At 50.7% G+C, this 19,831-nt stretch overlaps 1 protein-coding gene across 3 annotated transcripts in view; it reads left to right on the forward strand.

Moving 5' to 3' along the window:
• The first annotated feature begins 2,751 nt into the window (after positions 1 to 2,751).
• Positions 2,752 to 19,831, forward strand: part of Tmprss13 (transmembrane serine protease 13) — a 28,871-nt gene continuing 11,791 nt past the window's right edge. The window contains exons 1-5 of one of the 3 annotated variants that reach the window (XM_052758836.1): positions 2,752 to 2,772; positions 12,415 to 12,847; positions 13,875 to 13,979; positions 16,549 to 16,671; positions 17,579 to 17,708. In XM_052758836.1, coding sequence (XP_052614796.1) covers positions 2,752 to 2,772; positions 12,415 to 12,847; positions 13,875 to 13,979; positions 16,549 to 16,671; positions 17,579 to 17,708 — 812 coding nt within the window. Of the gene's footprint in view, positions 2,773 to 4,794; positions 4,816 to 12,414; positions 12,848 to 13,874; positions 13,980 to 16,548; positions 16,672 to 17,578; positions 17,709 to 19,831 lie in introns of those variants that run through there. The other 2 variants (XM_052758828.1, XM_052758845.1) reach the window with 2 other exon arrangements.

A 19,831-nucleotide genomic window follows, 5' to 3' on the forward strand; every position in this document is an offset into this window, starting at 1 on the left:
AGGGAGTGAAAGAAAGTACTGCTGAGAGCCTCCAGGAGAGAGAAGTCAGGCCTGCCGGGCATCCCTCCAGAAAGCAGCTAGGGAGCTTAAGGAGGGAAAGGGAAAGGCCAGGCCGTGGGAGACAGGATTGGACAGCCAGGTGGGAGGGCACAGAGCCAGGGCTCTAGGAAAGAGCAGATCCCGACCAGGGTCATGTATGGAAGTCCAAGCAGGGGCAGCTTCAAGGCCGGCTCTGCAGGAGGAAGGGTCTGAGTCTTGCCCAGACAGCCGAAAGCCTTCCTCTGAAAGGAGGAAGACTACCAGTGAAGTCTCACATGCCTTGGTGTGCCGAGCCACAGCACAACACCGTGTTCTCCTCTGCAGTGGTCTGCTGCTCCCATGCCTGTCCCACCCGGACCCCAGAAGCCTGAGGATCAGTGTTCTGTGCTTACTGAATCCACTCGGGTGGGGACTCTGTAGGGGACACAAAGCTTGGTTAGCAAGGACTCTGTACAGGAAACCAAGGAAAAGCTGACACTGCTTCAAGGCTGTGTTCTTGGGTCCTGTGTGTCATCACTGATTTCCAGACGGCATGCCCACAGACTTCCGAATGCTGTTAGTTTTTCCCGTGACTTGCTCAGAACCCCCATGTCTGAGCTCTTTCCAGAGGTTGGGGAGGCCTGGACTGAAAAGGGCAAGTGACCTGCCTGAAAGGCTGAGTGGAGACTGCCAGTTCTGGCCTCTGGATGCCAAGGCTCAAGCGGAGTCTTGTAGTTCACTGGTACCCAGAGGGGGCCTCCTTAGGAGAGGGGAGAAGGAGGATCCAGGACACAAGGCCAGCTTGTGCCCGGACCTGGATGGCCCGAGCGTAGACAGTAAGAGGGAGTGGACCAAGGCTAAGTTCTGCTGTCTTGGAGAGCAGCCAGTGAAGTAGCACACCCAAGTCAGAGGTGTCTTGGTTCTCTGCCTGGACCTTCCAGCAGTTTTCCCATGAGTCTCTATGTCTTAGATTTCCCTAAACATCTTAAACTGGAGCAGTTTCCACATCCGCTCATGTAAATGAGGGTAAGAGCCAGCCTCAGACTTGACCCTACCGGGTCATTCTTGGCCACTCCTCAGGCCATCCATCCCCAGACTCCTCCATCCCTTCCTGTCTTGCTTTCCTCTGACTTGCCACCGCCCGATGCCCGACTTCTCCGTTGGTTTGCTGAGTTTCATCGGCCTCCCCCCAGTCAGTGCTGGTACTAAAGGTCTAGGGGTCCAGGCCTGTTGGGCTCCTAGGACTACATGGAAACCAAGAAGTTATAAAAGAGGCAAAAATAAAAACAAGGAGAGAGTTTTATTCAGGTGCAGAATCATTGCACGTGGGAACACAGACCCAGTTGGGGAATCCATGGTGCGCCTCAGAGTTGGGGCAAGACTGGGGCTTTGTCACAAAAGGAGCATTCCTGGAGGAGATAAGTGGGGTGGAGGCAACCTTGGCTGGAAACTGGAGCAGACTAGAGTGGTCATGATTTTTAAGTTTTATTCTCAATGGACCAGTTGAAGCAAACTGGTCAATCTAGTATTTCTCAACCCTTGCCAAGGATTGTTAGATTTCGGAAATCAGTTCCCTCTATCAGATTCGGTTCCTGCTCTGGTGTCTTTGTGGTAATTTGCTGACACAAAAATCCCCAAAGAGTAGGAAAGGATTTTGGTTCAGTTTTGACCATTCTGCAGCCACACTGGTTTTCACGAAGTTGCTGGAGCAGGGCCAGGCACGTCACAGGTACTCTTAAATGCTTGTCACGTGAATGAATGACAGATACGTGAAGCTTGTCATGGGTGCTGGTATCTTACTGCTGATGCTGCTGCAGTTTGCTCCCTGTGAATTCTGCAGAGTCCCTAGGCGTTCTGACCATCAGCCTTCCCATCTGTAAAATGAGAGAAGGAATTGTCAGAACATCTCTGAGCATTCTAAATGATTAAATCTAGAGCATTCTTCCCAAAGTCCATCTAACGCCTCTTCTCCCACAGTTCTTAGTACAGCTACTCTAGGGTTAGGACACGTGTCTCTTCCTGTTTCTTTAGCCTCTGACGATCAGAACGGAGCACAGGATAGCTGTGAGTCAGCTTAATATTACCTGGACCGGTTTCCATCCACATTCTTACATGTTTTATGCTAATTGACTTTGGTATAGTTCATAATATTTTATTGCTGTCAATGGATGTAATTTGTTATGTGCACAATTCAAAACCACCCAATTTCAATTTTTTTGTTAAGTGTTTTTATAAAAATAAACGGAATTCAGAAAAACATAAAAGTCCATCTCATGTGCCAAGATTTGGAATTTGAACATTGGGGCATTTGGAAATGAACAAACACACTGTGAGGACAGAGCCATCCCTGGTGGGCTCAGGTGCACATACTTTGAGGGTTTCACGGTGCTTCCTACAATCTCAGAGTCTGTCTGGTACCCTCTGGGAAGGACAGTGAACAGGACCCCATACACCGAGGCTCCACACAAACCCTGGTGGTGGCAGTTTCAAGAGCCTAGGTATTAGCTGAGTAACAGGGATGGCCTGGGATGGGGCTGAAGGACAGGTCTGGCAAGTTCTAGGTTGTTTATACCCGAGATTACTTCACACATCCAACCAGCTTCCCCGCCCCATCGGCTGGGGGCCGGCCCTCAGTCCTCAGTTCCCTTTTCTCCACATGCTGGAGGACCTGGGGGCCAACATGGATCTTCCCCTTGACATCAGCTGAGCCTGGAAGACACATTCTCTTAGACCATGGACAGAGGCGGCCACCCGGTAAGTGCACCAGCATCTCCCAGGCTCTCCCAGCAGTGGCAGCCTGGAGACAGGCGAGGCACTGCCAAGGCCTGCCCTGGGTTTAGGGAGAATAGGATGCCTCTTCTCACTAGAAGCTGCCCGGGACCCGGAGATCTCAACCCCCTTTTATCTTCATCCCTAGAAGGAGCCCTAGGAGGAGAAACCCACAAAATATGGGGTCTGGTTACTAGGCACCTCAGGGCTGTGTGGCTGAGGCTCGGACAGGGCTTGGCCTGGGCCCTGGTAAAGACATTGCTGCTGTTCCGTGGTCAGCTTTGCTGGCTGGAAATCTGATTTAATCTAAGTTATTTTTTGCTGGTTTGGGAACCAAGAATATTGAACTCGTCTTCAAGGATTACATCCTAGGTAGACTCCTAAAGCTTCCCAGAAAAAATGTGATTTTTTTTTATATATACATTTAAGATTTTCATGGGGATTTTTACCCAGCCTTGGTCACTTACTAGAGGACTTAATGCACATGGAAAGTACTTACTTATATCTAACACAGTGTCCTCTGCTACTTCTCGGGCTTCTTTCTTCTGCTGCTTTTAGGGGTGGTGGAGAGCAATGGGACTGTCTGTGTAGAAAAGCGAGTCATGTGTATATCGGGTATCCCCGAAGCTTTGTTCAGTGTGCCCCTTTCTCCTTAACTTTCCCTTAGGTCATGTTTTCTGTTTCTTTCCACATTTTTGTACTTTATTGATACAGTGGGATTTGAGACTCTGGGAAGGATGAACAAGCTCTGGATTGGAGGAAGCTCAAACTACCCCATGTTCTAGGCTGCGGCTATATTGTGGCCCATTCTGAACCTGGGTATGCTTCTGCTGAATGTTCTGTCTTCTCTCCTCCTATTCCAGACCCTCTAGACTCTTCCTTTTCTTGGCTGCCTTCCTTGCTCTCCCCTCTGGTCCTTTTGGCTCATGCCTTCACGATAAGCAGAAAGGGAGTACGCAGGGGAAAATGGTGTTTTGTAGAAAGCATGGGACACCACAGTCACAGCTGTGGGCTGTCCTCCTTGGGAACTTGCTAGTCCCCAGACCCAAAGAAGGGGACTGAGCTATCTAGAAGGTGATGAGTTTGAGTTGGGGATGGGCAGAGAGCTTGCCCCTTCCCCTGAGTCGGGCTACAGAGGTGATGTCCATCTGGGGAACTTACCTCCCCAGAATTAGGAGCAAGGAGCCTAGAGTTGCCCCCTAATCTTGTCTACATCCGATTTCTTAAGGTTAAATAAGAGTGGGGTGGAGGAGTTCAGTGTGTTGGTGCACATCTTTAATCCCAGCAACAGGGAGACAGAAACAGGTGGATCTTTGTGAGTTCAGGCCAGCCTGGTCTATACAGTGAGTTCCAGTACAGCCAGGGTTACACAGTGAGACTCTGTCCCCAAAAAAATGAAGAAAGAGAGAGAGAGAGAGAGAGAGAGAGAGAGAGAGAGAGAGAGAGAGAGAGGAGGGAAGGAAAGGAAAGAAGAAAGAAATAAAAGAAGAAAGAAAAAAAGAAAGGGAGAAAGAAAGAAAGAAAGAAAGAAAGAAAGAAAGAAAGAAAGAAAGAAAGAAAGAAAGAAAGAAAGAAAAAGAAAGAGAAAGAAAGAGAGAAGAAACTGGAGCTTTCTTTGGGAGAGCTCAGTGTCAGAGAGATGCATTGTGGGTTTTGTTCTTTGCACAAAGAGAGAGGAACTGGTGACCAGTGGGCTTCAGCTGTTGGTGCTCCTGTAGCATGTGCAGGAACTTCAGGAGGCTCTTAGGAAGCGGTGGAGAAGGCATTCTGCTGCTCTGTATTAAAAGGAAAGCAGAGTTGCATGAGTTCGCTAGTAGCTACCAGCTATCCCAACTATGTTGGAGGTTGAGGCAGGAGGATAGAGAGTTAGTCCCAGGCCAGCCTGGGCTACATAGCAAGACTGTAGTTGGAAAATAATCCAAGAAAGAGCCACTTGTTAAATGGTAGGCAGAAGTGACCGAACACGGCCACTTCAGCTTCCTGTCCCTTAGTGTCTCCATCTGTAAAATGGAGCAGCTGTCTCAAGGAGTCTCAGAAGTCGTTTGTACAGTAAGGCTCCTTTACAATGGCGTCTGCTATACCATAGCTGCAGCTATAGTCAGGACATGTAGCATTCTCAGCATCTCTGTCTGGAGTCCAGTGCTGGCTCCTCTACATTGGGACAGACATCTTCTCTCTATACCCCAGTCTCCCCACCTGACAAAGAAGAAGTTTGGACAAATGGCCCCAGAGATCTCTTTCTGTTTCCATGGCTGTCACTGGAATGATACAGAGTAGGACTACAAGTGTGTCCTACTGGGTGTCTGTGCTGTTCTTGACAAATGTCAAGATCCTGTGTTTTTGCCAAGTGGGTCCTGGTTTTCAATGCTTGGGGGAACTGCAGTGCCTTCTAAGGAAGACTGAAGTCAACCCATTGATCAAGCAATGGTCCTTTGGAGAAGAGATTTTCCTCTGCTGGGAGTTCCTGCAGTGCAGCTGGCTGGATGTGAGGATGTGTGAGGCCCAGGATGAGCCAAGGTGCATACCCTTCCCAGGAGGCTGCCCACCAAGATGGAAGGGGAGACCAGTACACTCAGGACTCCTTGTCATCCCACAGCCCCAAACCGGAGGCACCTCCAACAGCTTGCCTTTGTCCTGCAGGGCCACACCCCTCACCTGGAACATCTGTTTCATGCTGTCACTGGTGCTGATCAGCATGCACCTGGCACACCCCACCGAGCCTCAGACTGCCTTGTCCCCTGTGACTTAGTGTGAATATGTGGGAGTGCGTGTCGGGCTCCAGGCTCAGTGCTGGGTGGGAAGGCTGGCTGATGGAGCAATGACCACTTAGCTTAAGTGCCTTGTTTTGGCAACACAGCTTCCTCCTGTCTGGCAACAATGGAGGTGGACTGTACCCTGGCAGGTGGACAGGTGGAGAACACAACAGGACATCAGCTTGCCCTCCTAGCAAAGGCCTTGACAGTCCTAGGTGGAGGTTCCTCTGCGTGAGACAGCCCAAAGTACCCACTAGATCCTAGCTCTCTACTGTCACCACCGCAGCCTTTGCAGACAGGGGAGGCTTATCAGGGAAACAGAGGTAGGAAATAGCATTTGCTTGGCAACAGTGAGTGGTCAGTGCTTTGTTTTTGTTTTTAATCTTTATGTGTGTATATGATGTATGAATGTTATATGTGTGCACACGCTCTCTGTGTCTCTATCTCTCCTTCTGTGTGTGTGTGTGTGTGTGTGTGTGTGTGTGTGTGTGTGTGTGTGTGTGTATACAGTGCTTGTGTGGGAGTCAGAGACATCCTTCAGTGTTGGCCCTTTCTTGAAACAGAGTCTCTTTTTTTTTTTTTTTTGCTGTTGCATACATACTTCAGGCTAGCTGGTCCATGCCCTTAGAGGGATTCTCCTGTCTCTGCCTCCCATCTCACCATAGGAGCACTGGGATTACAGATGTGCACTGCCACATTCGGCTTTACATGGGGTCTGGGGATTTGAACTCAGATCTTCACGCCTTCATGGCTAGAGCCATCTCCCCGGCTCCATGTTCTTTAAAGTCATTGGTGAATGAACAAATGAATGAATGAATGAATGAATGAATAAACAAGCCATCAAGTGAACAGTGAGGAATGATCTTCTGGCTCCTCTTCCTGGTCTCTTTCATGTGCCAAGAGGCATTCTGCATGGAAAGCACTGGGGTGCTCGCCCAAGGCAGTCATTTTCAAGTTCTTGCTGCGGCTGCTGCCTCTTCTATTCAAATGAAATATTGGGTAGAGGTCATTGTATGAAATAATGTCAATTTCTGTCTGAGGTGGGGAAAGGGCTCAGGCCCCCATGAGGGCCCATGACTGAGCTCCATGGTAACTCTATGAGACCTTAGTGTGTTCTGGAAACCTCCAAAAAACAGTTGTCAACCCCTTCATTTTAGGCATGAAGTAGTCTAGAGCCTGACAGGGACGTGTCTGTTCCCTAGCTCACACAGCTGTCTAGGAGTAGAAGCAAGCCCCTGTGCTTCACACAGGGGTTGCTGCACAGGCTGACAGGGTTCCTGAGCTCTGCATACGTATGCCTGGGAAAACTGGTCCTGGGTTTGGGAGGAGGCAATGGAGAACAGCCTGCATTCTGAAGGGCCTTGTATCTGTGGGGTTCTCTAAAGGAGGAGAGCTGGGGAGAGCCATGTCTTAAGAGATACACGGGAAGGGGGTCGGGGAAGGCTGGAGGGGCAGGAGGAGGGAAGAGAGGGGGATCTGTAGTTGGTACCTAAAATGGATAAAAAATTCCTTAATGAGAGAGAGAGAGAGAGAGAGAGAGAGAGAGAGAGAGAGAGAGAGAGAGAGAGAGAAAGCCCGGCTTTGTCCCAGACCAGACCAGTCTGGCCCATGTGGGGATGGCGTCTGAGCTCCCCCAACCCCTCCTCTCCCTGTCTTCACTCCCTGTCCCCAGTCTCCAGTAGACAAGAACTTCTATGCCTTATCAAAGTGCGCTCCTGGACTAGACAGCGTGAGGCCCACATATTATTCCAGCACTTGAAAGGCAGGGGCAGAGGATTGTGAGTTCCAGATCAGCCTGGGCTGTAGAGCAAAATTCTTAAAAACACAAAGACAGACAAAACAACAGTAGCTTCCGGCAGGGATTAGGGCCCCAGAGTGCTGGGCTCTGACCATGGTCTAGCCCATGCACCTCCTCCTTTGACAGTCCTTAAAACTCAGGGTCACTGGCAAAGAGGGGTGCCCCAGAGCACGTCTGCTCTTGCTCATTGGAGATGATAGGAAGAAGGCGATGGAGAGCCCAGCATTTGGTAGTAGCAGCTCAAAGATGGGACCAGATGACTAGACCTGTGGCCCTACCACTGCCTCAAGCTGGCATCTTGGGCACATCAGAGCCTCTCTGGACCTTGGCCATCACGTCATAGAAAGAAAGCTTTGATTAGTGGTCCTTCCAGCCTAGTGTATCCTCAGAGTGATGGTTCTACAAGGGAGTGGCCCTGGGAAGGAGCTTCCACAGGCCTGTCTTAGGCAGGTTCATGGGCTGTCACTGCAGTGGCCACTGCACGTTTTCTGGGTCCATCAGAAAAGCTTGTGTGGAGCTCTTCTCATGGGCCATGTGGGGCTGAGAAGCCAGGGAGCTCAGCCTGCAGCCACAGCTAGCTAACTGACTGACCCACAGGAAACTCAGGGGAGGTCAGTGCAAGACACAGACAGGGGCTGTTAACTAACTGCCATGCCCCACCAGCTGAGAGAAATTTAAAAAAAATGCCCCATCACCTGGGGGTGCAGAATCCATCCCTGGGAGCTGAGGTAGAATGGGCACAGGACTAGAAATGGGGGTGCTTGCGGGTCTTTAGCCCCTGTTCTGCTATATGGGACTTAGGAAAAGTATACATATGCGTGTGCGTGTGTGTGTGTGTGTGTGTGTGCTGTGTGTGTGTGCATGTGAGTGTGTGCTCACGTGCATGAGTGTGTGCTCGTATGTGGTGCATGCATGTGAGTGCACAGGTGTATGAGCATGTGGAGGTCAGAGCAGGCTGTCTAGTGTCTTCCTTATTGCCTTAAGACAAAGTCTCTCCTTTTAACTGGAAGTGTACTGATGCTGTTGGTTTGGCTAGTGAGCTCTAAAGATTAGAGTCTCAGTACCCCCAGCACTGGGGTGACAGCCACACACAGGCATGTCCAACCTTCTGCCTTCCTTCATGGTATATGCTTCCTGCCCTCTTGGTCTCCTATCATACACCAGAACCTCTAGAAAGTCCAACAAGCTGTGAACAGGGCCCCCAGAGCTCAGGCACAGCCAGGAGCATCAGAGGTGATGCAGTGTGTTTGGTGGCTAATTGGTATGACAAAGGGTGACCTTAGAGACCACGGGGGTGGGTCAGAAGGCATGAATGGCAGTGGTAGAAAACGGCCCGAGTTATCCAGGTGCTAACTCGGTCATAGACACCTGCCCATGCAGCTTGAACCGCCTCTGGTCTGTAGGAGGCTGTGCAAAGGGCAGGGCCCTGCAAGAACTTGATCACAAATTCTTTTTTTAGGGAGTTGTGTTCATTGGCAGAGGCTGGGATGGGGAGGCCTGAGTTCTGGTCCCCTGATTCTACCTTTGTACCTAGGGACCTTGGACAAGAAGTCTCCTCCCTTCCTGGGGCCCCATCTGTTGTCAGGGCGAAGTCAGGCCTCCACATGGGAGGGTGACATCTCTGCATTGCACTCCAAGGATGGAGGGGGAGGAAATGAGTTAGCGCTGCAGTAGGTTAGACATCAGGAAACTTCCCGAAGGGTGGAGTGGCAGGCCATGAAATGCATAAAGAGGGAGGCTGTGGGCGCTGGCATTCTCGTGAACTCTGAAGGTGAGGATGCTTCCTAATGTCCTGTGAAGTCTGGGTCAAAGTTCAGTGGCTTCTGTCTTCTTGCCTTGGGGCTGCCCTTCCATTCTGACACCCTCCTGGGACTCCCAGTTCTCCAAGTGGCACTTCTCATTCAGTTTTGGGGCTTCTAGGTCTCTCCTCCTGCACAGGTCTGAGAGGCCTACACTACCCAGCTTCCACCCCCGGCTCTGGTAATACAGTGCTGACTCTGTCAAAGCAGGGGTTTGATGCCCTCTGACTCGGGGTACCTACCAGTTTTCCAGCATTACCTACTCTGGCTTCTACTGTTTTCTCACCTCGCTGGCCCATCACTAGTTTCTTCTCTGTTCTCACTCTCTCTTACTCTAATTTCACAAATCTCCCTCTCTTTTAATTTCCCTGAACACCTTGCCCCGGACCTTCTTAACCCTTTCCCCTCTAACCCAGTCCCTGCATGATGAGGTGCCAGGATCACAGGGTCAAGCCCAGTTGGAGACAGCTAGAGTCCTTGACTGGGGACTCAGAATATTGAGAGTTCCTTTACTTGAGGAGCTGAGGTCATTCCCTGGAGTCCCAGCTCCCCTGGATAGAGTGCGGTGGGTCAATCTGTGGCTGTGGCTCGGCAGGTAGAGCGTAAACCCAGGATGCACACAGCCCTGGGTTTGACCTTCACCTTTGCCGAAACTGGGTGTGATGGCACATCAGAAGTTCGAGGTCATCTCTGGCTACACCAAGAGTTCAAGGCTAGCCTGAGCTACATGAGACCCCATCTCAACAACCACACAAGCAATTGTGTAAATAAACAAAGCCAGAGGGAGGGCAGGGATGGCCGTTCTTACAGTTTGCTCACCAGGCCCCTTGTGAGAACCAGACTGGACGGTATGTGTGAAATTCTACAGATGGTGAGCCCTGGAGAGATAAGGGAGACTGCTCTGATCACTTGTGACATCATTGGTTACAAGTTGGCCTGGTTAGAACCCAAGCCCTCTTCCTGATGCGACCTAGAAATTTGAAAATTGATCACCTTTTTATTATTCATTTTTTACGTGTGTGTGAGGTGTGTGGTACACTCACACGGAGGCCAGAAGACAACTTCCAACCATCATTTCTCTCCTACCATGTGGGTTACAGGAATTGAACTCTGGTTTTCAGGCTTGGCAGCAAGCTCTATTACCCACTGATACATCTCAGCAGCCCTTAGTTCCAATCTCTGTAAAGTGGAGCTAACAATACCAACTACAAAGAGCAAGCAGGAGGTTGACGTGGGGCCAAGAAAGGTGCCTCGTGGGCTGCTATCTTTGTTACAGCTTGACCCTCGGGTATAGTCCAGGCTCGTTCATATAGATTCCCGGTTGTCGGGGAAGGATTAGCCCTGTTTATACAAGTCAAACAAGCTCGCGCTGATCTGCCCAAGGAAACCTAGTAGGGAATGGGTGCAGCCCTATTCAAACAGATGGATTTCGAGCCAAGCATTCTCAAACACCAAGCAGGCCCGCTGTCACAGATGGTGTCACCCCAGCCCTCGCCATGTACCAGTGCTTCGCATGGCTCATCTGTGACTACTGCGATATGAAGCAGGGTGATCACCCACACCTTGCAGATAAGGAAGCTGGTGCAGAAAGGTGTGACGTCACTTGCTCATGTCACGAGGCTGAATTCAGGCATAGTCGCTGTAACTCTAATGACTGCAGATCTGGGTCACAAGGCTTCAACCAGACCTGGGAGGTGGTGGTGGGTGGGGAGTAGGGACGGGGAGGCAACCACAGTTTACAACATGAAGTACCACAAGGTCAAGACCCTGCCAAGAAACTGGGCTCCGCCTCAGCCCCCATCCTGCCTTACAAGGCCCCAGACCCCAGTTCTTTCGTCATGCTCCAAATGCTCAGAGTGCCCTGTGTCTGTGTTCAGAAAACAACACCAACAGTTTCTCCTGCCTTAAGGGGGATGTAAGGAAACCTGGAGTGGAATCCTGACTCTGTGGTTTTGGCAATCCAACTCTAGAAAATTAGCTTCTAGAATGACCAGTTCTCAGGATGAGGTTAGAACCCCACAAGGACACAGACATGGAGGTTTGTGGTCGATTCTAAAGTGTACTTTATTGTAGCCAGTCATAGGAATTTCCCCAGTATTGGGGAGGACCTGGCATGAGTTTGCAAGGATGGATGCCAGTGGAGGTACTGTAATACCAGGTCCCTGCCTGGAGCCAAAGTTCAGGCCACCACTGCTGGCAAGTTCACTCAGGGGCTCACATCACTGAGACCTGTCCCTCTAAATGAATGACCATAGTCTGGCTTTTTTCCAACACTCTTTTCTTCCATCATTCGCTCAGACCCGATGGCCATTGAGCCTTGGTCCTCTTGATCCTGTGCATGGAGAGCCAAGGGGAGAAGAAACTGTTATTTACTAGGTGACTTCTGTATCCTGGGCCCTGGCGAGGACTCTCCCAATTAGTGCCAGACTGTTTTACAGATGAACAAAAGGCTTACGTGACCCAGTGGCTGGTTCCAGTTTTCTTGCTTTGCAAGGACAGGCCCAAGATTGGGACCGAGGACTGCCTGACTGTCTGTCATCAAGGGCATTCTCAGCCAAGGGGCAGAGGAGTTAGCGGCCTAGTGTGCCCAGGGTCAAGTTTGGGTAAGGAATGTAGCTCAGTGATGGAGCATTTTCCTGCCCTGCGTTCAACTTCCAGCACCCATAAAAACAAGTATGTCTTCTCTTGTTCTGCCTTCCTTGTTCCCACCCCCCCTTGTCTGCTTATTTTAGAAATCTGTTCTCTAGACAGCAGTGGTCAGAGGGTGGCCTCGGTGTCAGAACAGCTGGGGCAGCAGAAGCAGGAACCTGAACGTCCCTAAACACGCTCAGATGCATCCCTGTGCGGCCAGCCGGAATAAGGGCACTCGTGTGTAACCACCCCTGCCCACCGATGGACCCCAGCAGCTCCCTATAGGAGACTCGCTGGTCCCTGCCTTGAGTGTGGTCAAAATCTTCCTTGAACCCAACACACAAGCCCCAGTAAAGTGAAGATGTGACCAAACCAACTGCCTCTGGTTCCTGGAAGAGATGATTTAAAAAGTATATTCGCTGTGTCCTACTCAGTAGTGACAATGGTCCTGGCTTGTGCCCGATGTTCTCAAGAGAACTTTGAACTGTTCTGCTCAGGACTTGGGTTGACTATATTCAAGCACACACAGGCCTTTCTCTGTCCCCAGTCACTTGCCCCAGAGTGTTTACCTCCCATTCCGTAGAGCCCACAGCTGGGATGGACTGGCTGGGAATAGACACAGGAATGCCCTTCACTCTATTTGCAGAATGCTTCTCCGGCAAGGACACCTCCTCCTCCTCAGGCTTCTCCAGCAAGGACATCTCCAGCCCGGGCTTCTCCAGCAAGGACACCTCCTCCTCAAGCTTCTCCAGCAAGGACATCTCCAGCCCGGGCTTCTCTTCCCCAGGCTTCTCCAGCAAGGACACCTCCTCCTCAAGCTTCTCCAGCAAGGACATCTTCAGCCCGGGCATCTCCAGCTGGGGCTTCTCCTCCTCAGGCTTCTCCAGCAAGAACATCTCCAGCCAGGGTATCACCTTCCAGGTCATCGTCGGGCAGGTCATCATCTGCCAGGTCAGCCTCCACGACATCCTCCCCAACGAGAGTGTACCTTGTTAGAGCAACACCAGTGGGGGCTGTCCCCATCCGGGCATCTCCTGCCAGGTCAGCACCAGCCACCAGGGCCACCAGGGAGAGCCCAGGTAAGGGGGCCATCGCAGGGAGGGCAGAGAACCAGGGCAGTGTCTTTGGGCAGAGGGATGCTCTCGGAAAGCACTCTGCTCCTTGTGACCCTGGGATAATGACATGGGGGATAGGCAGAGTGGAATGTGGGGTACCTGGAGAGGTGAGGGTAGAAAGGGACCATGACATGACAGCTTAAGATGGGACCATTAGGCAAAAGGAGGAGGGGACCCAAAGGAGCTAGGAAACCATAACACTGGAGGCTGCTGTGCCTACTGTAGAGCTCTGATTTCAAGAACAAGGGCTCCTGGCTACAGGAGGGGCTGTTTCCTTGGGCTGATCCGCACACCTGCTGGGGAAGCCAGGGTCTGCAGTAGTGCAAGGTCATGGTCAATATGTCTGTCCACATGTGGAGGAAGAATGAGAGGGTCTCTGACCCAAGCTTCCAAACTTGTGGGGGTAGGGATGAGGTTCAGCATTTCAGTTGCCGGGAAGTCAGAGGCCAGTGGGCCTCTAGGCTTGACTCTTCCCCTCAGGCAACTGTTTTCATTTACCCCAGATCTCAGCCTGTCCCCGTTGCCTTACCCCCATATACTCAGGCTTGGTTGCTATTTGACTGTGAAGAAATATTCAAGGTTTAGGGCCCATCCTAGCCTGTCCCTGTCCAGGGTAGGAGAGGCACTTTGGTGGGGTGGATTCTGGAATGAGACACTGCATTTGAATCTCTGTCCTGTCAGTCACTAGCTTAGTGACTTTGGGTAACCTATTTTATTTCCATGAGCCTCAGTTTCCCCATCTACAGAAGGTGCCTAATAAGACTCGGCTCATGGGATGCTGTGAGGATGAAATAGTCAGACACATGCACAGTGCCTGGCCAAGAGGAGGGACTACATAAAGGAGTGGAGATGGGTGGGTAGGGGTGGAGATGTATTGCAAGGTGCAAGGGTCCTAGCAAGATCCTCAGGGACCAGTTTGGCTTCTGTCTCTGCCTTCCCCCGTGCTGAACTCCTCCCCAGCAGTTTCCTTTCCCTACCACCCTGTTCTTAGGTCTCAGCGTGCCCAAGTTCTCCTGGCAGGAGACACAGAGACAGCTGCCACTCATCGGGTGTATCATCCTTCTCATCAGCCTGGTGATCTCACTCATCCTTCTCTGTGAGTCGAACAGAGGGGCCAGGGTGGGTTTGGGTCATCTCAGAATGGAATGGGGTCAGGCATGGAGCCATACCATGGGTCAGAGGGACTTACATCCACATAAGGACCTTGGATCATAGGGTATCAAGCTCCTTTGAGACGATTGGGGTAAGAGTGTGGGGTATCACGGGATTCTGGGTTTGGGTCCGTCATTGCATCTGAATTCTGATGATCCATTGGAACAGTTGCACTAACTGTATTGGGCTCTGTTTCACTATCATCAAATGGAATTGAGTTGATCATTAATCATTCAGTTCAGCACATACTTCATAAGATCGATCTTATTCCACTCTAGACTAGGAGAAGTATGTGAGAGAAATGTACAATCTTGACATAAAAATCTCACTATGAAAACATATAGCTATTTATGAAAACCAACATGCCATAAAATAATGAAAAAGCCTCCAAAGGTCAATGGGACAAGGTGTACTGTCTGGGGATTCAGACCCTTCATCTTGTCCTTTGGAAAAAGATACCCAGAACATGCCCCAGGCTCTTTGATCAGCAATCTTTTGGAAGCCAGCCCCAAAGGGGAGTCTAGGAGGGAGCAAAGATGAGCACATATCATCTTATTCTGTACCAGGAAAGTCACCCACTCCTGAGAAACAGAGCTAAAAGTATGTCAGGCTAAGTGATCTCAATGTGACTGTCAGAACAAGCGAGAGTGGGGCTAGTTAGGGCATGTGCAAGTCCAGATGAGGACCTGGAAAATATGGGAGCCGTTACGTCTCTCTTGAACATCAGGGGTGTGTGTGTGTGTGTGTGTGTGTGTGTGTGTGTGTGTGTGTGTGTGTGTGCGCGTGCATGGTAGGGGAACAGGTAAACAAGGCCTACACTGGGTAGAGGCATGCATTTGAGAGCCTGGAGTCCATCTGTTTAGTTACTTGAGGCCACAAAGCTTCAAATGTAGGCTGAGAAGGATTCTATGGAAGAGGCGGCATGAGATGGGGAACGGAGGGATGGATAGGTGCATGGAAACTTGCGGTGGCATGGCTGTTGGGGAAGAGGGTAATGTGCTGTTATAGCTTTGGTACCACACATTCCTGCTCCAGCATCCTGCTCCTGCCTCTGCCTCTCATGAGCTGTAGGATGTTAGCAAGTTAGTTATCATGTCCAGTCTCCATTTCCCTACCTGCTGACTGGATGGTGTGGTCGTTATCACAGTGCAGGAGCTGAGACCTGAGACCCCTGTCCTCTCCATCTCCCTTGGCCAGCAGAGTACTTTGCTTCTGAGAACAACAGGAATGACCCATGGAGGGCCATGAGACGCTCAAGGGCGGGCTCACCTAGCAGCCTTAAAGCTCTAACCTGGTTCTACAGCATTTCCCGAAGTCCCCACAGTTCCTTCATGGAGACCAGAGAGGTAGTATGATCTGTAGGTCAAGCCCGGCCTCCTGGTTCCTCTCCCATCATCACTCCATCCAAAGCACCTCACAGTGGTCCTAGGATGTGCAGCTTCCCAGGCACCATGAGAGGAATATCCAGGACATCCTGGAGCTTCAGCATCTAGGGTGTGGGGGGAGGAGGGAAAGACACCGAGAGAGGAGAGCATTCGGCATTGAGGGATTAGGAGGATGTGTGTCTGGCCTGGGAAGGGACTGTCTCAGCAGGTGGCCTCCTCCGGAGTGACAGAGACCATGGTGGAACTGGGGAGACAATGTGAGGTTAGAGCTGAGGAGATGACAGAGGCTGGGAGGTTGGGTGAGGCATTAGATGACAGGCCTGTGGGGGCCGCATAGGGAGGTGTCTCAGGCAGTAGGGTGACAGTTCAGGTTTAGAGGCAGAGGAAGACTTGGAGCTGCTTCCTACATAAGGTGTGAGAAGTTTCCTTGCACATTTGGAAATCAGCCAAACATTGCTTGCTGAATGAGAAGACACTGAAAGGCACAGAGAGAGGCAGGGAAGCGAGGACCAAGTACAAGAGATAACCATGTTTAGGGGTGAGGGAGGAGGATGTAAATTTAGGAGCCGCTGAGGCTGGCATCGTGGTATCCGTTAAGAAGACAGGCTAGGTAGTGGCATGTTCTCTCTCTCTCTCTCTCTCTCTCTCTCTCTCTCTCTCTCTCTCTCTCTCTCTCTCTCTCCTTCCCTCCTCCCCTCCCCCGCACCTCTCTGTTTATGTGTGTGTATGTAGCATAGAGAAGAAGGGATGCCAGAGGGGTTCTGAGAGGGAACTCTGGGATACTGGAGAAGGTTTCTCTGGCTACTATCCTCTCTAGCATATAAGCTAAGGAAGCTTCCAAAGTAGGATCCATGTCTATCTCTCATTACTTCTCTTGGTCTCTTCCTTTCTTTCTCTGGGTAGCTGGCTGTTCAAATCTGTCTGGGGCTGCTCTAATTGCAGGAGCTTTCTAGTACATTCCTGAGCAGCCCTTTCTTTCCATACAGATGGGGGACGAGAGCCCCAGAGTCCAAGAGGGATTGCAGGTCGGTGTCTGAGAATCCCCAGGGCCTTGGGCTGCTGAGTGTCCTGTCCCTCAGGCTCTGTTAATAACCAGCTGCCGGCTTGTTGTTTGTTTTGTTTTTCTAGTCTACTTCTGGCGAGGCCACACGGGGATCAAATACAAAGAGCCGACAGAGAGCTGCCCCAACCACGCCGTTCGCTGTGATGGAGTGGTGGACTGCAAAATGAAAAGCGATGAGCTGGGCTGTGGTAAGAAGGCTGAGCGTGGGGAACAGTGTGTGTGTGTGTGTGTGTGTGTGTGTGTGTGTGTGTGTGTGTGTGTGTGTGTGCCTGCATGTACACTCTGGCGACTACACACTATATTATGAAATGTCATAGCTCGGGCAAAGGCCTGGGCAGAAAATGAGAAGATTTTGGTTTGAGTCACAGCAGACAAGGGTTTGAAACTTGGTTTTGAGCATCATGTGACATGGATCACTTACCTGCTTCTTAGGGCTCTGAACTTAAAAAGAATGGACTGGTTGAGATTGGCGACAGTTACATAAAATCTGAAACTCTGTGAGACAGAGAAAAACTGAAACTCTGACTGGAGACAGGCTTGCGGCGGGGTGCCTCTGGAACCCAATTTCTTTGCTCAGACTTGTGACCCCTTTGGTTTCTTCATGTCCTAAACAAGCACAAAGACCTGTTGAGCTCTAGCCCTCTGTGGTTATGCTTGTGTGGTCTTACACACCCTTGCTGAGGGGTGTGGGTGCCCCATTCTTTCACGTCTGCATTTATTAGTGTACATGCCCTTGCCCATGATTACACCTATCTGTGACCAAGGCTGTCCTGTGAGCTCACACTCAGATTATCGATACTATGCTCCTTATGTTTTTCTTTGAGCATGTTATTGCCCTCTAAGGGTGAGTGAGATGCTTGTCCCTCTTCCAGCAATGACCTCTTGAGTCCTGATGGATGAACAGCTGCCCAGCCACAGCCTCTTGGCCTTAGCACTGTGCTTATGAAGGCCTTGGGCCTCCAGACATCACTGCTTGGGCAGCTCAGCCTTCCCACACCTCTCCCAGAAGCTTCCCAGAGCCTTTTGCAACTTATTCCCAAGAGCTTGAAGTTTCCTGGGCGCTGAGACCCTGCTCTGCCCTTTTCTGTTCTGCAGTCAGGTTCGACTGGGACAGGTCTCTGCTGAAGGTCTACTCTGGGTCCTCTGGTGAGTGGCTCCCTGTCTGCAGCAGCAGCTGGAATGACAGCGACTCCAAGAGGACCTGCCAGCAGCTGGGCTTTGACGGGTGAGCATGGAATGGGGGTGTGGCATGCGCGCTGCACAGAGAGCCTGTCTCAAAAAGTTAAAGGAAGAGGAAGAGAGAAAGGGAGGGAGGAAGGGGGAGAGGGAGGAAGAAGGGAATGGGGCCTTGCAGGACCCTTGCTGATCCCACCGACGCAGGACGCCCCTGAGTCATTAATCAAGGCAGTGGCCTGGGTTCCACAGAGTGCTGGGGAAGCTGTGATTGCATTGGTCTTCCCTAGGGCTCTTTTTGTGAAAACACCTTCAGGACCATCACCATACTGAGTGGTTCTGGGATGGCTCTGTGTAGAGGGTTGGTTATTTGGGCAGACCTTATCTTCTTACACCGGGCACTAGGAGCTCAGATGTGCAAAACATTTGGTGGACTTTGAACCAGAGCAGTTGTGGCTTGGTTATGAAGCTCGTTGAATGAGAAACAAGATAGAACCTGTGTGGTTTGGCCAAGCCCTGTGAAGCTTTGGCTTTAAACGTTTTACGGCTTCAGAAGCGAGTGAACCTTCCTACTTGAAGGCTCCTCCTACCGGAAGGCCAGATGGGCACCTCCATTCACCATCTTGGTCTGAGTTGTGTGTGTGTGGTTGCACATGTATGTACATATATGTAGAGGACAGAGGGTCAGCCTCAGGTGTTTCTCAGGAGTTAGCCACCTTATTTTTTGAGAGAGGGTCTCTCATCAGTCTGAAGCTTGTGAGGTAAGCCAGTCTGGCGGGCCATGGAGCCCCAGGCATCTGTCTGTCTCCACAGTGCTGGGGTTATGAGCATGCCTCCTCCATGCCTGCCTCTTTACACAGGCCTTCCAGCTTTTGTGCAAGCGCTTTCCCAGCTGAGACAGTCCTGAGCCCTTCCTCCGAGTTCTTAAGCTGAGTGGTTTAGGGATGCATGGATGAGTGTGAGGTTGTGAGTTCCCCTTAGAAGAAATACCTAGAAAGATAGGGTTAGAGCTAGGACTCAGAGCCAGTTCTCTGCCTCCACCTTGGCCTCAGAGTCCTGGTGGGTAAAGGAGGAACTGATTGGTCCAGACTTAAGCCCCAGGTGTCTTTGTCTGTGTGTGATCTCCTGCAAGTGTAGTAAAGCTCTCAGCATTCTCTTTGGACACCATTGATGCAGAGAGCATCCACAGAGCTTCCAGTAGATTATATGACACACAGGCAGAAAAGAACAAGACAAGACCCTCTTGTGATGTGGGAAAGGCTTATTCCAGCAGTCCCACACCAAGGGTATATGTGGGGCTCTGTTGGGACACAGTGGAGGTTCTTAAATGTGCTTGGTTAGAGGAATGGCATGTTCACAGGCCCAGTTCACAGAAACATATAGAATGTTCTAGATGTATACATAAGTTCCAGGCAGAGAGTAGAACATACTGGAATCATCAGGGTGCTTGTAAAATTGGACTTCACAACCTGAATCTCTAGAATTAGGACCTAGAACTTCTTTAGCGAATGCCCAGTTCTGAGGCATGCTGTTCGGAGAGTCAGCAGCATGTATACGGATCACTTTCTGGGTGATCTTGAGCTTGCAGTTGGTGCTCAGTAGGTCTGGGGTGGTGCCAATGCCATGGGACTGTGGGCCACAGTTGGGATGGTGCCTTAGTCAGCGTTTCTATTACTGTGATAAAACACTATGACCAAAAGCAACTTGGGGAGGAAAGAGTTTCTTGTAGCTTACATTCTCAGATCACACCCCATCACTGAAGGAAGTCAGGGAAGGAACCTGGAGGCAGGAACTGAAGGCAGAGGCCACGGAGGAACGCTGCTTATCAGCTTGCTCAGCGTGCCTTTTTATAGAACTTAGTACAACTGCCCAGGAATGGCACCACTTAGTGGCCTGGGCCCTCCCAGACCACTAAGGAAGAAAATGCTCTACAGACTTGCCTACAGGCCAGTCCTATAGAGGCATTTCTCAATTAAGATTCCTTCTTCCCAGATGCCCCCAGCTTAGTTGATGTAAAAACCAGCCAGCCCCGATATAATGGGCTAGGTGGGTGTTCTTAAAGTCAAGGATACATCAGAATTGCCTGGAGCTGTTAAAACATAGGTTGCTGGGTGCCTCTCAGAGCTTTTTCGGTGAGTCTGAGGTAGAGCCAAGAATATGCCTTTCTAACCAGGC

This window comes from Peromyscus californicus, unplaced genomic scaffold (assembly GCF_007827085.1).
Source record: "Peromyscus californicus insignis strain IS unplaced genomic scaffold, ASM782708v3 Scaffold_11__1_contigs__length_118956290, whole genome shotgun sequence".
NCBI lineage: Eukaryota > Metazoa > Chordata > Mammalia > Rodentia > Cricetidae > Peromyscus > Peromyscus californicus.